The sequence below is a fragment of the Natator depressus genome, chromosome 23, assembly GCF_965152275.1.
Source record: "Natator depressus isolate rNatDep1 chromosome 23, rNatDep2.hap1, whole genome shotgun sequence".
NCBI classification, from domain to species: domain Eukaryota; kingdom Metazoa; phylum Chordata; order Testudines; family Cheloniidae; genus Natator; species Natator depressus.
The window spans coordinates 18270122-18288914 of record NC_134256.1 but is presented as its reverse complement, the minus strand read 5'-3'; the positions used below and the strand labels follow the sequence as shown (position 1 = coordinate 18288914).

The 18793-nt window shown below is 53.1% G+C and overlaps 1 protein-coding gene across 1 annotated transcript; it reads left to right on the top strand.

The window, feature by feature from the left end:
* The first annotated feature begins 8250 nt into the window (after positions 1-8250).
* On the top strand, positions 8251-16680 carry LOC141976253 (E3 ubiquitin-protein ligase TRIM7-like). The gene is made up of 4 exons (XM_074937146.1): positions 8251-8282; positions 10954-11274; positions 15578-15688; positions 15796-16680. Exons 2-4 carry the CDS (start codon positions 10998-11000, stop codon positions 16311-16313), a joined length of 906 nt encoding a protein of 301 aa, XP_074793247.1. The 5' UTR covers positions 8251-8282; positions 10954-10997; the 3' UTR covers positions 16314-16680.
* Positions 16681-18793: the final 2113 nt, after the last annotated feature.

Here is an 18793-nt window from a genome sequence, read left to right as displayed (position 1 = left end):
TCTCACCACTCTGCCACGCCCATGGCAAATCATCAGCCCTCTGCTTCCTGAAACCTGAGCCCCCCTGCCCACACCTCACTCCTTGCCCATGACCGTCTCATTGTCCCCCACAAAGCCACCCCCAAAGCCCAGGGGCCTAGATCCTGACAAAGCAATTCAAAATCAGTGGAAATTAGGTGCTTAAATACCCGCGTGGCTTTGGAGAAGTGGGAGATTCAATCCCTCCTGGATATGGCGGGCCGGGAATTTTTGCCACGAATTTCCAGCTGGAAATGCAGCTCTGGTGCAAGTGACATGGCCCATGGGAAAAAGTGGCTTTTGACACATTGCTTGTCTTGAAAAAGGAACGTTTGAAATTGCTGAAAGGAGCTGTTCAGAAATTCCAGGACAGTTTAGGAGCATTTTCAAGACCCACCCACCTTTGTAACACGGAAACAATCACGCAAAATTAAAGGTCCACCCAGCCCCCTTGTGCATTCTGTAATTTATGGGTAGCCCCAACTGTCCCGGTTTGGAGATTTTGGAAACAGAAAAGTTCTGGTTTGGAATGGATTTTTGTTTAGAAATTTCAGTTAATTGGTAAGGGGAGAAAAAAGTAGAAAATAAAAAAATAGGTCAAAACTGAAACAAAACAATTCAAACTTATTGCAAGGATTGATTCATATGGAGTTTGTTTTTTATTTTTGGTGTATGAAAATTTTTGAGGTTTTGACTTTTCGTATGCCAAATTTTTGAGACTTCACTTTTCCGTGTCAGAAAAATACCAAGATTTCCCCTTCTTCTGATGAGCAAATTTAAGATTTCAGTATTTCAGGACAGGAATATTTTTGAGATTTTCACTTTTCGTGGTAAGAACATAAGAATGTCCCTTCTGGGTCAGACCAAAGGTCCATCTAGCCCAGTATCCTGTCCTCCAACAGTGGCCAGTGCCAGGTGCCCCAGAGGGAATGAACAGAACAGGGAATCATCAAGTGATCCATCCCCTGTCTCTCATTCCCAGTTTCTGACAACCAGAGGCTAGGGACACCATCCCTGCTCATCCTGGCTAATAGCCATTGATGGACCTATCCTCCATGAATTTATCTAGTTCTTCTTTGAACCCTGTTATAGTCTTGGCCTTAATAACATCCTCTGGCAAGGAGTTCCACAGGTTGACTGTGTGTTTTGTGAAGAAATACTTCCTTTTATTTGTTTTAAACCTGCTGCCTACTAATTTCATTTGGTGACCCCTAGTTCTTGTATTATGAGAAGCAGTAAACAATACTTCCTTATCTACTTTCTCTACACCAGTCATGATTTTATAGATCTCAATCATATCTCCCCTTCACCGTCTCTTTTCCAAGCTGAAAAGTCCCAGTGTTATTAATCTCTCCTCATATAGAAGCCATTCCATACCCCTAATCATTTTTGTTGCCCTTTTCTGAACCTTTTCCAATTCCAATGTATCTTTTTTGAGAGATGGGGCAACCACATCTGCATGCAGTATTCAAGATGTGGGCGTACCATGGATTTATATAGAGGCAACACAGAATCATAGAATATCAGGGAGGTCATCTAGTCCCACCCCCTGCTCAAAGCAGGACCAATCCCCAATTTTTGCCCCAGATCCCAAATGGCCCCCTCAAGGATTGAACTGACAAGCCTGGGTTTAGCAGGCCAATGCTCAAACCACTGAGCTATCCCTCCCCCAGCATTCTGTTTGCTTTTTTGACTGCTGCTGCACATTGAGTGGATGTTTTCGGAGAACTCTCCACAATGTCTCCAAGATCTCTCTTAAATGGTAACAGCTAATTTAGACCCCATCATTTTAAATGTATAGTTGGGATTATACTTTCCAATGTGCATTACTTTGCATTTATCAACATTAAACTTCATCTGCCATTTTGTTGCCCAGTCACCCAGTTTTGAGAGATCCTTTTGTAGCTCTTCGCACTCTGCCTGGGACTTAACTATCTTGAATAGTTTTGTATCATCTGCAAATTTTGCCACCTCACTGTTTACCCCTTTTTCCAGATCATCTATGAATATGTTGACTAGGACTGGTCCCAGAACAGACCCCTGGGGGACCCCACTATTTAACTCTCTCCATTCTGAAAACTGACCATTTATATCTACCCTTTGTTTCCTATCTTTTAACCTGTTACCAATACCTGAGAGCACCTTCCCTCTTATCCCGTGGCAGCTTACTTTGCATAAGAGCTTTTGGTGAGGGACCTTGTCAAAGGCTTTCTGAAAATCTAAGTACACTATATCCACTGGATCCCCTTGGTCCACATGCTTGTTGACCCGCTCAAATAATTCTAGTAGATTGGTGAGGCATGATTTCCCTTTGCTAAAACCATGTTGACTCTTCCTCAACAAATTATGTTCATCTATATATCTGACAATATTGTTCTTTATTATAGTTTCAAGCAGTTTGCCCGGTACTGAAGTCAGGCTTACCGGCCTGTAATTGCCGGGATCACCTCTGGAGCCCTTCTTAAAAATTGGCGTTACATTAGCTATCCTCCAGTCATCTGGTACAGAAGCTGATTTAAATGACAGGTTACAGACTACAGTTAGTAGTTCTGCAATTTCATATTTGAGTTCCTTCAGAACTCTTGGGTGAATCCCATCTGGTCCTGGTGACTTATTGCTGTTTAATTTATCAATTTGTTCCAAAACCTCCTCTAATGACACCTCAATCTGGGACAGTTCCTCAGATCTGTCACCTAAAAAGAACGGCTCAGGTTTGGGAATCTCCCTCACATCCACAGCCATGAAGACCGATGCAAAGAATTCATTTAGTTTCTCCGCAATGTCTTTATCGTCCTTGAGTGCTCCTTTAGCACCTTAATCGTCCAGTGGCCCCACTGGTTGTTTAGCAGGCTTCCTGCTTCTGATGTACTTTTAAAAAATTTTGCTATTACTTTATGAGTCTTTGGCTAACTGTTCCTCAAATTCTTTTTTGGCCTTCCTAATTGTATTTTTATACTTAATTTGCCAGAGTTTATGCTCCTTTCTATTCTCCTCACGAGGAATTTAACTTCCACTTTTTAAAGGATGCCTTTCTGCCTCTCACTGCTTCTTTTACTTTGTTGGTTAGCCCCAGTGGCTCTTTTTTGGTTCTCGTACTATGTTTTTTAATTTGGGGTATACATTTAAATTGAGCCTCGATTATGGTGTCTTTAAAAAGTTTCCATGCAGCTTGCAGGGATTTCACTTTTGGCGCTGCACCCTTTAATATCTGTTTAACTAACCTCCTCATTTTTGTGTAGTTCCCCTTTCTGAAATTAAATGCAACAGTGTTGGGCCATGTTGGGAAATAATTGAGATTTCGCCTTTCCATGTCAGAAAAATGACTTTTTGTGATGGGAAAATCGAGAAAGTGACTTGTCGGGCCGGGAAAATCTTCGAGATATTGACTTTTTGTGACAGAAAATGTTTGAGCTGTCACCTTTCAAGGTGAGAACATTTTTGAGATTTCGACTTTTTGGGACTGGAAACTTTTCAAGATTTCAGTTTTTCAGGATGGAAATGTTTTTGACATGGCGACTTTGCAGGATGGAGTATTTTGGGGATTTCAACTTTTCAGGATGGGAAATTTTGTCAAAATATTGACAATTTTCCCAGCACAGGAAATCCACTACCTTCCCACCACTACTCCTGCACTGCGTGTATATAACAACCACAGATTCCCCCCTGCCCTGGTCCTCAACAGTTTAATATCGAGCCATGCCCCCCTCCCCAGTGAACTATAGAAGCAAGCATGGTTAGCTTTCAGCTGTAGTAGGTTGTTATCCTCTCTCCAGCCCTAGAGGGGGAAATGCCACCTGCTGTCCATGCCCCTGCATGAAAGGGGCAGCTCCTCAAAATTAACCCATGCTGCTCTCAGCGTCTCTGGCAGTCAGTTTATCCCCAGGAGTCACACCTTCCTGGATCACGTCCCTTTCACAGGATCCCAGCCAGAATTCGGGTCCCTGGTGTGGGTGGCACTGTTCCACGGCAAACAGGGCGTTTCTGAGGAACATGGTGAGCACTGCCTCAGAAAGTTCACATGCCCAGGTGACTGTGACTGGCTAACTCCTGAGTATATTTACTTTTCACCAAGAAAACAGGTTCCGGCAGCTGGTGCTTAGGAGGAAAGTGTCTGTGACAATGAACTCACCACAGTTCGCTGCTCAGACACAGAGTCACCGAGATCGGGGCCCTGTCGTGCCAGGTGCTGCCCAGACACAGAGTCACCGAGATTGGGGCCCTGTTGTGCCAGGCGCTGCCCAGACACAGAGTCACTGAGGCGGCAGCAGGCCAGATACAGAGTCACCGAATGAGAGACAGTCCCTGCTCCCCAAAGTTCACAGTTTTAATGGGCAGCACCTAGGGTGAAAGGAAAAGTCTCCTCCCACTGCTACAGTTGAAGAACAGGGGCTATGGGGACGTGGAGGAACTTGTCCAGGTCTGGCGGTCCTGGGAGCTGAGCCCTGATCTTCTACATCACAAACCAAGGAGCCAATTGTTCCTGTGGGGGAAACTGAGGCACACTGCCGCCTCAATCCTCAAAGGCACGTAGGTATCTAAATCCCATTGGTTTCCATGCAATCCAGGTGCCTAATTCCCTTTGGGGATCTGCAGCCAGGTAAGTTGCTCACGGTCACACAGTGACTTGCTAGAAGAGTCGAATCAGCTCTCTTAAAGCCCACCCACATAGGGGGAGCACTGCCGGGACTGATGGGATATATGTACACCCCCCCCCTCCCCGCCCGCACCTGAAGAACATGACAGAGAATCCAGCTGGATCCATGCAGGAGGGAAGAGAGGTGATGAAGTGGGGACTTCCTGTAATATTTTGTATGAATAGCCTGTCTGCCTCAGTTTCCCCTGTATGCGGCATTAACTAGGTGGTGGGAAAAGGTTGGTTACTCTCTGCAGAGACCCTGAGACCCAGGTGTGCTGGACTCCTGGACGGCTGGGGCCTGGGACCCATGGCCATGGAGGGTCCGTGAAGACAAAGGTCAGGCCGACTGCCCGGACATTTGGTACCTAGCAACTAAGGACCAAGGCTGGCCCATCCCGGTGCAGGAAGCTGGCTGCGTTTGCCCAGGAAGACCAAAGGACTGAGGAGGGGCCAGGTGGGGGCTGTTGCATGTGGGGTGGCTGGAAGATGAACTGGGACAAAAGGGGGTGAAGACGGACCGGGCTGTAACTTTCTGGCCTCTGCGTTAACCAAGGATGTTCTACGCTGTGCTCCAGCCAGCTGAGAAACCCGACTGTCTTTGCCGTTCTGGCGGAGGGTCACTGCAGCGTCTGGATTTGGGGGTGCACACGGCTCCCTGTGGGGGTACACCTGTCCCTCCGGTGCCCATCTCAGGGGGACCCGCTGACGGGACTCAGCGGGTGAAGCAGGGAGGCTGGTGGCTCCAAAGTTCAGTCCAAGGAGGCGGAGAAGCCACACGGCTTCCCCTAGGGATGCAGTGAGCAAGGGGCCTCCCTGAGCTCTGGATCTGTGGCTCCATGACCTGGGACTGTTGGCATTCGAGCCAGGGCGTTTTGCCCTTTTCCTGGTAGGTTTTTTCTTGGGCGTTAACGTGTAGGAACTTTCCCACCACGGGTGGCCAAATCTCACTGCCAAAATGCCCTCTCTTACCCTGCAAAGGGCCTTGTTGGGTTTGCTTCAACTGCATCTCCTTCTCCGCGGGGTTATTTGCTCATATCCACGGCCGGATTAACCTTTTGTGGGCCCGGCTCCAAACATATTTGTGGGCCCCCATGGAGGCAATGGAGCATGGAATGGGGGAGGGACGGTCCCCAGAGCGAGGGGCCAGCCAGGGGCAATGGGGAACGGCATGGCAGGGCCGACCCCGCTCCGCCCAGCCCAGTGCGATGGCACTATTTACAAACCGGCAGTTGCCAGATGCACACTCAACCAATCCCCTGTGCTTCCCCTCGGGGGCGGGCCCATGCCCTGCCACACAGCCCCCCCGCCCAACACAACCCCCACCCTCGACTCCCTATGGCTTGAGGCCCCTGGACCCGCTATGCCCAGCGCCCCCCACCAGACCCTGCCACAAATGCACAGCACCCTGCACAACATGACCCCTGCCCACCGCCCCACTACAACTGCCCAGCACCCCCCACAGAACCCCCACTCCCATCTGCCCCAACACACCATCTACCCCGCCCCCTCACAGCCCAGCACCCCCCAGACCCCCTCCCCCACGCCCTGGCTCCCGGCCGCAGTCACCGGCCCTGCTGGGAGGTGACTGTCTACTGGGCTGAGCCGGCAGCGCAGCCAGGGCTGGTCCCGGGACCGGGCATCGCTCCGGCCCCTCGGGAGTGGCGCGATCAGCCAGGCCAGGGCCTGCTCCGGCCAGGCTCCCTCAGGACCCACTTGCCTGGAGGGGCCCAGCCAAGCCCCCCACACTGCGCCCCCATCAACTGGCTGAGACTGGCGGGGCTCCTGCCCCAGTCCCGGGTGGCTCAGTGCCGGGGGGACAGGGGGGCTCCCCGCGTGGTGGGAAGCAGAGACTGCCCGGAGCCGGGGGTGCACTGGGGTCCGGCTGGGGGGCAGAGGGGATCTGGCGGCTGGGGCCAGGGGGCAGAGAGGAGCAAGTGGTGGGTGAGGGGGGAGCCAGGGGGCTGGCGGGGTCCCGGGGCGCAGAGCAAGCGGAGCAGGCTGGGGCCCCTTCTGAGCCTGGGCCCGGCTCCAGGGCACCACTGGCGCCATTGTGAACCCGGGACCGGTCATAGCCAGGGGGTCGGGGGGGCACAAATCCATGGGCCCCCACACAAGGGCGCCTGTCAGGGTTTTGCCCACGGAAAGGTTTTCCTCAATTTGATTTCGAGAGCTAGTGTTGGAGAGCTGCTGTTCTCCAGATGTGAGCAGTGAATCCATCCACCCGTCCATCTGTCTGCCCGTCCCTCCATCCATCCACCCCCGTCTCGGGCCTGAAATCTCGGAGTTCTGGGTGAGCTGCCAATCAATCAATCAATCAATCAATCAATCTGTTCCCCCCGTCAATCCCCTGCCTGGGACTGTGATGTCACCAGCCCACTCCAGGCTCTGGGGGGAACCCAACCTTAGCCCTTGAACATCCAATTTCTTTTCCTCCCAACCCCACCCCAAGACACAGGGTGGTGTCCCCCAGCGGCTAGAGCCCAGCCCAGGACTCCTGGGTTCTGTCCCTGTAGCGGGTGCTCCCATGGTGCTGCCCTGTTCGTTCTGAGATTCCCCGAGTGCTTTGCAAAGAAGGCTGGGCTGGTGATGCCCATTTGACAGATGGGGAAACTGAGGCAGGGAGTGGGATTATGCCTCAGGGCACGCTGTGGGCATCCAGCAGAGCTGGGGCTAGGGTGGGTGTTGAGGTGGCTCTGGCGTCTCCTTGAGCCCCACGGAGGGCGGACAATGGGCCCCTCACTGGCTGAGACATGGAGAGGGACCGAGCGCTCTGGTGGGCACCAGGGCTTCTCATCTTTGAGCCATTTTTAGCTGCCATCCAGGGGGCAGCATGGCCTAGCAGCTAAAGTCTGGTGCTCAGGAGTCCTGGGTTCTATTCCCTGATGTGCCAGGCCCTTCTGCTATCTCTGCCTCAGTGTCCCTCTTTGCACTATGGGGTGAATGGCCCTGAGTTCCCACTGCTCTGTGGTCATTACAGATGGGGAGAGCCTGGGGGGGAGGGTGCTGTTCCAGCCCCCACAGTGGGGCTGGTTCAGGGTAGGGGGGGTTGAGCAGGAGCTGGGGAAGGCCCTGCTCACTGGGGATGTCAGGTGAGGACAGGCCCTGTCTGCTCCCCTACTGCCTTGGATCAGCATGCCAGGGGGAATGGGGGAAGGACAGGGGGTCAGTATGGCAAGGGCTGAGGGCAGGAGATGGGGGCTGGGGGATGAGGTGGGGGCATGTGCGGGCAGCAAGGATGCCAAGGGAATAGGGGACATGGGGGGCAACGGGGAAATGGGGGGTGGAGGAAGAGGGCTGGGCTGGGGGGGCAGGGACCCCTCCCAGGCGACAGAATCAAAGCAGAGGCCTGACCCACAGGGAAAAGCCAGATTGCTATTGCCCTGTATCCCCCCTTTCCCCCCATGTTCCCTGTGCCACCCTCTGCCCAGCTCCCCCTCCCTGCCCAGCTCCTCCATGAGCCTCCACACGCAGACGGGCTGGCTCTGGCCTACCCCTGCCTGCTGTGTGGATGCTCCGCACAGCAGCCCTGAGCTAAGGGAGGGCTGGACTCATGCGGAGGGTGGGGGGATGGGGTGGCCTTTGTCCCTCCTCCCTCCCCTGCAAGCACTTTCGCTTTCACTGCCTGCCGGTGAGTGGGGCCGGGGCAATGCTCCGGGATCGGGGGTGGCTCCCCTCAACCTGCATGCTCAGGTGCCTTCTCCTCCCTCCTGCCCCCCCCCGCTCTCTCCTGTCCCCCCTCCAGGGCTTAATTTGGGCCAGGGCTGAGCCCCGGCCCCTCTGGGCTTGTCACTTCCTAGCCCCGGCCCCTCTGGGCTTGGCCCGTCAGTTATGAAAGTAAAAATATTGCGGCAGCTCTTCACCACGAATGAAGTGCTGCCCCTGTCCCCTCCCCTCCTCTCCCCTGAGCCCCTTCTCTTCTCATCTGCCCTCCTGGTCCTCTCCCGTCTGCTTCCCCCTCTGACCTCCCCCCACCTCCGTCTTCCTCTCCTGCCACCTCTTCCTCCCCCCCGACCTCCTCTTCTTCTCCTGTCCCCTTCCCCCTCTTTCGTCCCTTCCCCCGAGACCCTCTTCCTCTCCAGCCCTCCCCTCCTGACCCCCACCTGACCCCCTCTTCCTCCCCTCCCCCGAGACCCTCTTCCTCTCCACCCTCCCCTCCTGACCCCCACCTGACCCCCTCTCCCTCCCCTCCCCTGAGACCCTCTTCCTCTCCACCCTCCCCTCCTGACCCCCACCTGACCTCCTCTTCCTCCCCTCCCCCGAGACCCTCTTCCTCTCCACCCTCCCCTCCTGACCCCCACCTGACCTCCTCTTCCTCCCCTCCCCCGAGACCCTCTTCCTCTCCACCCTCCCCTCCTGACCCCCACCTGATCTCCTCTTCCTCCCCTCCCCCGAGACCCTCTTCCTCTCCACCCTCTCCTCCTGACCCCCACCTGACCCCCTCTTCCTCCCCTCCCCCTGAGACCCTCCTTCTCTCCACCCTCCCTTCCTGACCCCCACCTGACCTCCTCTTCCTCCCCTCCCCCGAGACCCTCTTCCTCTCCACCCTCTCCTCCTGACCCCCACCTGACCCCCTCTTCCTCCCCTCCCCCTGAGACCCTCCTTCTCTCCACCCTCCCTTCCTGACCCCCACCTGACCCCCTCTTCCTCCCCTCCCCCTGAGACCCTCCTTCTCTCCACCCTCCCTTCCTGACCCCACCTGACCCCCCCTTCTACCCCTCCCCGAGACCCTCTTCCTCTCCAGCCCTCCCCTCCTGATCCCCACCTGACCCCCCCTTCCTCCCCTCCCCCAAGACCCTCTTCCTCTCCAGCCCTCCCCTCCTGACCCCCACCTGACCCCCTCTTCCTCCCCTTCCCCCCCAGACCCTCTTCCTCTCCAGCCCTCCCCTCCTGATCCCTATCTGACTCCCCTCTTCCTCCCTTCCCCCCTGAGACCTTCTTCCTCTCCACCCCTCCCCTCCTGATAACCCCCCATCTTCTCTGACTCCTGCTCCCCCATCCCTCCCTCTACTGCTCCCCCCCCCACAGCCACCCCTCGACTCTTCGGGGGAGCCGGCAGGCAGGGGACAGAGAGCCGCAGCAGCTGGGCCTGGGAGCTCTCAGCTACCTTCTGACTTGCCCATGGGAGTGACACCAATTCTCAGCAGCCAAGTGGCTGGAGCCCGGGTGCTGACCCAAGGGGGCATCGGGGGCCTGGTGGTTCAAGCCAGGTTCAAGCAGTTCAAGCTCCCTGTGCCCAAAGCAGGGGGTGGTGATGAAACGGAGGCAAAGGACCGGCATGGGGCAGCTGCAGGGACGCACAACGAGGAGCCCAGATTTGGGGTCCAGTCCCAGTTCTGCCATGGGGTGTGTGTGGTGCGGGGTGGGGGTGGGGGCGGGATGTGGGATTGTGTCTGTGTCAGGTGCTTAATAACACCCTATAGCCCCTGGGTCTTCTTGTCAGCAGCTCTTGAAGTGCTCTGAAAAGGAAATCGGGATCGTTAACCCCATGGCACAGATGGGGAAACTGAGGCATGGTGGGAGGAAGTGACTCTTCCAAAGTCCCCTATCAGCAGAGCCGGGCAGAGAACCCAGGTGTCCTGCATCCCAGTTCGGGTCTGTAGCCACTGTCTGAGCACCTCTGGGGATTTATTGATCCTCGCAACACCTGTGAAGGAGGGACGGTCCCAGAGCCCCGGCTCCCGCCCGAGCTGGAATGGCTACGCGGCCATGTTCTAGCCCCGCAGCCCGAGCCTCGTGAGCCGAGGCCACTGGCACCGCTCAGCTGCGGGGGTTTTATTACCGCCAAGGGACTGATTTGTAAAGGGATGGAGGTGCCTAAAATCTAGTGGGTTGGCTGTAGACGCCGGGATGCCCAACTCCCATTGGTTTCCAGGGGGGTTAGGCACCGCGGGCCGTTTGGCCAAAACACAACCCGTTGTTCAAAATATTTTGATGGTGACAAAATCAGCATTTCCGAGCCAAATTTCCAGCCAGCCCTAGCTTGGTGTACAACCAGCAGCCACTTGGTAACTGACCCCCAGGCTGCATGGCCCAGTGGGTGGAGCTAGGCCGTGTCTAAGGGCCATCAGGACTCCTGGGTTCTATCCCTGGTTCTGGGAGGGGAGTGGGGGCTAGTGGCTAGATTGGGCTAGGAGTCTGGACTCCTGAGTTCTATCCTGACCTTGTGCAAGTCACTTCCCCCTTTATGTGCCTCAGTTTCCCAATCGAAAAAATGGCACTATTAATACTGCCCTCCTTCGTAAAGGGCTTTGAGACAGGCAGATGGACAGCAGTAGTTATTTGTCTTAACCTCTGCACAGGACTGCTTTCCTGCCGGGATCTGGGACGCCGGCCCAGGGTAGACATGGCACAGTGCGCGTCCTGCAAGCTCGTCAAGTATCTGAACGATCTAGAATCAAGAGAGTTCCAGATGTTCAAGTTTCAGCTGGAGAACTATCCCCTGGAAGACGGCTACAAGCGAATCCCCCGCTCCAAGATGGAGGTGGCTGAAGCCATGGACATAGCTTGGGCCATGGTCCAGGTTTACCAGGAGTCCAAGGCTCTGCAGATGGCGGTGAAGATATTGGATGGTATTAACCGGAAGGATCTGTCGCTAAGGATCCAAAAGGACATGCCGAAGAGTGAGTAGATGGAGGAGATCCTCCCTCGTTTTCCCTTATGGTCTGACTCATTCCTTGCTGGAACTTTTTGATCCCCCTGTCGTGCCTCAGTTTCCCCCAGTCCAACAAGGGTGGCCTAGCGGCTAGCGCCCAGAACTGGCACTCAGCAGACTGCGGTTCCATTCCCAGCTCTGCTGCTGGGTGATCCCAGACAAATCACAGCCCGGCCCCCTCTCCGTGCCTCAGTTTCCCCATCTGAAAAAGCCTCAGTTTCCCCATCTGAAAAATGGCTGGTAGGGATGCTGGCGTTCCCTCTAAAGTGCTTTGTCTCTGTGGCTGGAAAGCACTAAGGCACGGAGAGGCTGCAGCTACATCTCTGCTACTGAGCCTCATGTAGATGCCGTGGCCGGTCTGTCTCACTGCTAGGGCTGGGGTATAAATACCTCCTACATCGGTGGAAGGGGTTTTCCCGTCCTCTCTCTGAGAGGCAGTAGCAAGGGTGATGGAGGAATCTGTCGACCCAGCTGCGGCGACGCGGGGGATGAGGTCGACCCATCTCTGGCTCTCGGGGCGTGACATTTTCACTGTTCAAAAAATGTGGCGGGGTTGATCTCATTTTGCAGCTAGGCCAGATGCTTTTGGCTGTAAGCACTGGGGGCTTTGCTGGCCTGGCTCTGTTGATCACGGCAGCAGTTGTTTTCCCCCGGCAGCTACGCCAGGATGCGTTTGACGGGTAGGCCAGGCGCAAGCGGCTTGTCCCACGTCGCCTGGGGCATCTGTGGTGAAGCAGCAGATCAAACCCAGAGCTTCCAAATGCCAGGCCAAATGCCTAAGCACCTGCCCCTTTCTCGCAGGAAGAATGTGGGTACATTGCAGAGGGGTCAGAGAAGATTAAAGGATTAGAAAACCTGCCTTACAGTGACAGACTCCAGGAACTCGATCTAGTTAGTTTAACCAAGAGAAGGTTTGGCGGGGCTTGATCCCAGTCTATAAGTATCTACCTGGGGGACAAATATTTCATAACGGGCTCTTCGGTCTATCAGAGGAAGGTCTAATGACCCTGTCCAATGGCTGGGCGTTGAAGCTAGACACATTCAGACAGTAAAGAAAGTAAAGAAAGTTTAATGGTGAGAGTAATTAATCACTGGGACAATTCAGCACGGCTCATGGTGGATTCTCCATCCCTGATCATTTTTATATCAAGATTGGCTGTTTTTTCTCTGCTCTAGGGATTATTTCGGGGTGTTTCTCTGGCCCCGTGTCATACAGAGGTCAGGCTAGACCAGTGGTCCTTGACCAGGGGTACATGTACCCCCGGGGGTATGCAGAGGTCTTCCAGGGGGTACATTAACTCATCTAGATATTTGCCTAGTTTTACAACAGGCTACATAAAAAGCACTAGCGAAGTCAGGACAAACCGAAATTTCATACAGACAATGACTTGTTTATACTTCTCTATAGACTCTACACTGAAATGTAAGTACAATATGTTTATTCCAATCCATTTATATTATATTATATGGTAAAAACAAGAAAGGCAGCAATTTGTCAGTACTAGTGTGGCTGTGACATTTTGGTATTTTTAGGCCTGATTTTTGTAAGCAAGTTGTTTTTAAGTCAGGTGAAACTTGGGGGCGCGCCGGACAAATCAGACTCCTGAGAGGGGTCCCGTTGTCTGGAAAGGCTGAGAGCCACTGGGTTAGATGATCACAAAGATTCCTTCAGGCCCTGGAATCTACACGCTAGAGGTGCTTTGCTGCTATGCCAATGCCCGTGGCAGTGCAGCCCAGCCAGGGGCACCCTCCTGCATTGGGCCACGGCACGGCCGAGGCGCCTTGCCTCAGTTTCCCCTTTCTTCCACCCCTACAAAGGAACAGCATCCGATACAAAGCCCACCTCTGGGCATCGCTTATTGCCAGGCACCGGTGCGGTAATTCCCCCAAAGCCTTGCAGCAAAACCAATCTCCGGTGCCGATGGTGAACATCAGATCCGTGTTTGCTCTCTTTGGGGATCTCACCTCCAGGTCACCCACTCGAGAGTCAATCACAGCACCTCACGTCTCTCCAGAGTCCACCCTCAAGAGCTCACCAGCTTTGGTCTGTTCTCACCAACAATTCCAGCTCCCATCCAGGCTCTTCCCTCTAGGGCCCAGGTAACCGGTTTTACGCCCATTTGGGGGCCAATTGACCAGTCACACATGCACTGACCTCCTCTGTCTTAAAGGACCAGTGTCACCCCGTGACACCTTTCTAGCGTAGGCGCAGCCTCAGGATGTCCTCTCTGCCGTTCACATCGGTTTCAAGGCGCACCCTAAGTTAAAGCAGTGCATGTGGATGCGGCATCTGGGACCCAGCCTAGAGATTGGCTTGGAAGGGTGAGATTTTAATTGCGAAATGTAAATGTTGATTTCACCGTGCACACAGGGACCGATGAAAAAATATCCCTGATGATAATACGTCGATTTCACTGCGCACACAGGGACCGACGAAAAAATGTTCCCATCGACATTAATCGAACTTTAAAAAGAAAGTAAGAAAAATGCGGCTTGAGACCTTATTAGAGTTTGATTTAAGGGTATTTACTTTGTGCATTTTGACGTGGGATGTGGACAATTTGGCTATAAAACTTTAACTTTTGGAATCTCAGCATCTCCTGCCATTAGGTAATTACAGTAACGCCTCGCTTAACGTTGCAGTTATGTTCCTGAAAAATGCTACTTTAAGCGAAACGATGTTAAGCGAATCCAATTTCCCCATAAGAATGAATGTAAATAGGGAGGGTTAGGTTCCAGGGAAATTTTTTTCGCCAGACAAAAGACACGCACACGCACACACACACACACATATAAGTTTTAAACAAATAATTTAATACTGTGCACAGCGATGATGGTTGTGAAGCTTGGTTGAGGGGATGAAGTCAGAGGGTGGGATATTTCCCAGGGAATGCCTTGCTGCTAAATGATGAACTCGCACTCGGCTGAGCCCTCAAGCATTAACACATTGTTCTTAATGTAGCCTCACACCCTACAAGGCAGCACGAATGGAGGGAGGAGACACAGCATGGCAGAGAGAGACAGAGACACACCCTGTGTGTGTGTGAGAGACGCATGCTGCCCCTTTAAATACACTGACCTCACTCTAAATACGCTGCCTTTGTAAGTAGACCAGCAAGCTGAGACAGCAGCTGCTGCCAGCAAGCTCCCTCCATCCTGAGCCCTGTCCTGTCCCTCCCGCTCTGTGGAGATGGGGTACAGGAGCAGGGGGAGGGGGATACCCTGACATCAGCACCCCTCTTCCCACCCTCCCCCCACTGCACAGCAAGCAGGAGACTACTGGGAGCAGCTCCAAGGTGGAGGGCAGGAGCAGCACATGGCAGTGGGGGAGGGACAGCTGAACTGCCGGCAATTGATAGAAGAGATCCCGCCTCGTTTCCCCCAGTGGTCTGACTCATTTCTTGCTGGAGCTTTCTGGTAAATGGGGGGGAGGGTCATACCCTGGCATACCTCAGTTTCCCCCCATCTAACAAGGGTGGCCTAGTGGCTAGCGCCCAGAACTGGCGGCTGCTGCACAGGGAACGTAGGGGAGAGGGGAGCTGATGGGGGGCTGCCGGCCCATGCTGGTTCCAAGCCCCCACCAGCTCGCTGCCGCGGGCTGCTCTTCCTGCAAGCAGTGGACAAAGCAGGCGGCTGCCAAACAACGTTATAAGGGAGCATGGCGCAACTTTAAACGAGCCTGTTCTCTAATTGATCAGCAACGTAACAACATTAACAGGGACAACTTTAAGTGAGGAGTTACTGTATTGTCTGACTCCCCTTTTCCCCCCCAAAAAGGATTTCCTGCAACTCTGAAAAATTTAAATCCATAAAAACAGAAAAAAGAGAGGCTTAAAACCCATAATGTGGCAGAACTGTGAAAATGTCGGTTGATCAAAATAGAACGAAATGCTTAAAACCCGAAATGTCCAGCACCTGTGAATATTTCAGTCGATAAAATAGAAAAAAAAGCTTCAAAATAAACATCGGTATTTATCCCTCGAAATTATAAACCCATAAAAATCGAATGCTGCCAATGCTAGCTGTAGGTGTAGTTCACTGTTCACGCATAAAACGAGAGAGGGAGAAGACAATACAACATTCAGGGTTTGATTCCTCCCGCTGTAGAGATTGCCTGTCCTCACTAGAGCACTCCCTAGTGGGAAGTGATGTATCTACAATGGGGCTGACCCTGGGAGTTTGTAGCCTGACCTCCTGCCAGCCTGCCTCCGTTTGTTCCTTTAGGAGGCAGTTTCGCCCATGGGTAATTATTTCTCTCGTGTGTCTTGTAGTTTTCCATCAGACGCCAGAGCCGGCTGGCGCGAGCGAGGATGACGAGAATGACCAGCAGGAGAAGCTGGACTTGGAGCTGTACGATCAATTTTTCGCAAGCAAGAAGAAAGGTCAGTGACAGTCCAATGCCACCAGCCCAGGGCACGGTGAGATTTCGCAGCGGCCGTGGTGCTGCGTGCCGAGATCTCACCCTAACTCTCTGCTTCTCTCTCCCCAGTGGAGGTGAAGCTGGATCCCAACACGGCATTCCCCACACTGCTGATCTCCCAAGACCAGAAAAGCGTGCGGCTCGGGGACTGCGCCCAGAACCTTCCCTGCAGCTCGGAGCGTTTTTGTTTCCAGCCCTGTGTGCTGGGCACCCCGGGCATCTCTGGGGGGCGGCTGGACTGGGCAGTGGAGGTGGGTGCCGGGAAAGGCTGGATCGTCGGCGCCGTCCGGGAATCAGTGAAGAGGAACGAGTATCTCTACATAACGGCTGAGCAGGGGTTCTGGGGGCTGGAGGGGAACCATGGGAACTACGAGGCGCTCAGCACCCCTAAGACGACGCTTTTCCTACGGGAGCCTCTGTGCAGGATCAAGGTGCATCTAGACTTCATCCTTGGAAAACTCTCCTTCTACAACAAGGACACCAGGGAGCACATCTTCACCTTCAACTACCCCTTCTCCGAGAAGATGTTCCCCTTCTTCTTGACCCGGGACACGGACGTCCCCCTCCAGCTCTGCCCATGTGACTGAGAGCGCCTCCCCACCGCACGCTTTGCAAGAGCAGGGATGTTACATTCCGGCGTGCAGGCCAAAATCCCAGCCCCGGGAATCACCCACTGCCACCTGCCTCCGAACTTCCACTTTCACTTTCACTTCCTGTCCGGATCGGGTGTGAACCCTCCTCGACTGTCTCACGTGACTTTGTTGGATGATATTTTGTGTTGTTTCTTGACAGCTCCAGCTCTTGGAGCCATGGTTTTTTGGTAAGAATCTGCGCTTTCATTAAAAAAAAAAAAGGTAACTCGTTTTCTAGCACTTTGGGTTGCGGAGAAACCCTGTGAAACCTGACCCTAGAAAGGTCCAACCCCAGAAGGCAAATGTATAAAACAAACAAACAACCCCCCCCCCAAAGGTTTATTATTTGTCAAATCTTGTGATTTTTTTTTTCAAGCCAATCTCATGAATTTTGGGGGCTCCCATTCTGCTATTTGAGCAGGGGAGACTTAAAGAGCTCAGTCTGCTTGGAGAAGTTTGAGAGATGACCTGATTTTGACATATAAGTAAGGCTACGTTTTAGTCACAGGTATTTTTAGTAAAAGTCATGGACAGGTTACCGGCAGTAAACAAAAATTCACAGCCCTTGAGTTTTACTTTATATCCCTAACTAAAACTTCGGTGCGGGGGTAATGAGGGGCGGAGGTCTGGGGGTGCTGCTGGTGGTGGCCCAGGACCCCCGCTGGTGCTGGGGTGGGGGGCAGCAACGGTTTGCGGCCAGGACCCCCACTGGTGCGGGGGCGGAGGGGGGAGTGGGGCTGGGTCACGGCGCATGACCGGGACCCCTGCTGGTGCTGGGGAGGGGGGCGACCCCCGCTGCTGCTGGGGTGGTGGGGGATTGGCGGGGCTCGCAGGCTCCTTACCGGGCTCTGCGTGTTCCCGCAGCTCCGGCCAGGGGGCTTCAATCGCTGTCCCTGCTACCCCCTGGTGGAGGGGTTGTGCTCTGCCGTGTGTGTGTGTCCCTGCTGCCCCCTGCTGGAGGGACTGGGCCCTGATCTGCGTGTGTGTGTGTGTGTGTCCCTGCTGTCCCCTGCTGGTAGGGCTGCACCCAGCTGTGTATGTGTGTGTGTGTGCGTGTCCCTGCTGGAGGGGCTGGGCCTTGATCTGTGTGTGTGTGTGTGTGCGCGCGTGTCCCTGCTGTCCCCTGCTGGAGGGGCTGGGCCCTGATCTGTGTGTGTGTGTGTGTGTGTGTGTGTGTGTGTGTGTCCCTGCTGCCCCCTTCTGGAGGAGCTGCACCCTGCTCTGTGTGTGTGTGTGTGTGTGTGTGTGTGCGCGCATGTGTCCCTGCTGCCCCCTGCTGGAGGGGCTGCACTCTGCTCTGTGTGTGAATGTTTATGGATATGGTGTGTGTGTGTGTGCGCGCGTGCGCATGAGATGCATGTATTAGGGCTGTCGCTTAATCGCAATTAAAAAAATCAATCGCGATTAATCGCAGTTTTAATCGCACTGTTAAACAATCGAATACCAATTGAAATGTATTAAATATTTTGGATATTTTTCTACATTTTCATATATATTGTATTCGATGTTGTAATTGAAATCAAAGTGCATATTATTTTGATTATAAATATTTGCACTGTAAAAATGGTAAAAAAAATAGTATTTTTCAATTCACCTCATACGAGTACCATAATGCAATCTCTTTGTTGTGAAAGTGCAACTTACAAATGCAGATTTTTTTTGTGACATAACTGCACTCAAAAACAAAACAATGTAAAACTTCAGAGCCTACAAGTCCACTCAGTCCTACTTCTTGTTCAGCCAATCGCTCAGACAAACAAGTGTGTTTATGTTTACAGGAGATAATGCTGCCGGCTTCTTATTTACAATGTCACCCGAAAGTGAGAACAGGCATTCGCATGGCACTTTTGTAGCCAGCATTTCAAGGTATTTACGTGGCAGATATGCTAAAATTTGTATGCCCTTTCATGCTTCGGCCACCATTCCAGAGGACATGCTTCCATGCTGATGATGCTCATTAAAAAAACAATGCATTAATTAAATTTGTGACTGAACTCCTTGGGGGAGAATTGTATGTCCCCTGCTCTGTTTTCCCCGCATTCTGCCATATATTTCATGTTATAGCAGTCTTGGATGAAGACTCAGCACATGCTGTTCGTTTTAAGAACACTTTCACTGCAGATTTGACAAAACGCAAAGAAGGTACCAATGTGAGATTTCTCAAGGTAGCTACAGCACTCAACTCAAGGTTTAAGAAGCTGAAGTGCCTCCCAAAATCTGATCGGGACGGGGCGTGGAGCATGCTTTCAGAAGTCTTAAAAGAGCAACACTCTGATGCGGAAACTACAGAACCTGAACCACCAAAAATGAAAATCAACCTTCTGCTGGTGGCATCTGACTCAGAAGATGAAAATGAACATGCGTCGGGCTGCTCTGCTTTGGATCGTTATCGAGCAGAACCCATCATCAGCATGGACGCATGTCCCCTGAAACCA

What these genes read in the sequence shown, in the direction of transcription:
- LOC141976253 (XM_074937146.1), top strand. Translation starts at nt 10,998, where the DNA reads ATGGCACAGTGCGCGTCCTGCAAGCTCGTCAAGTATCTGAACGATCTA. An exon ending in CCAAAAGGACATGCCGAAGA is followed by an intron (nt 11,275 to 15,577) that starts GTGAGTAGATGG and finishes TGTGTCTTGTAG; the next exon opens with TTTTCCATCAGACGCCAGAG. An exon ending in TTTCGCAAGCAAGAAGAAAG is followed by an intron (nt 15,689 to 15,795) that starts GTCAGTGACAGT and finishes CTCTCTCCCCAG; the next exon opens with TGGAGGTGAAGCTGGATCCC.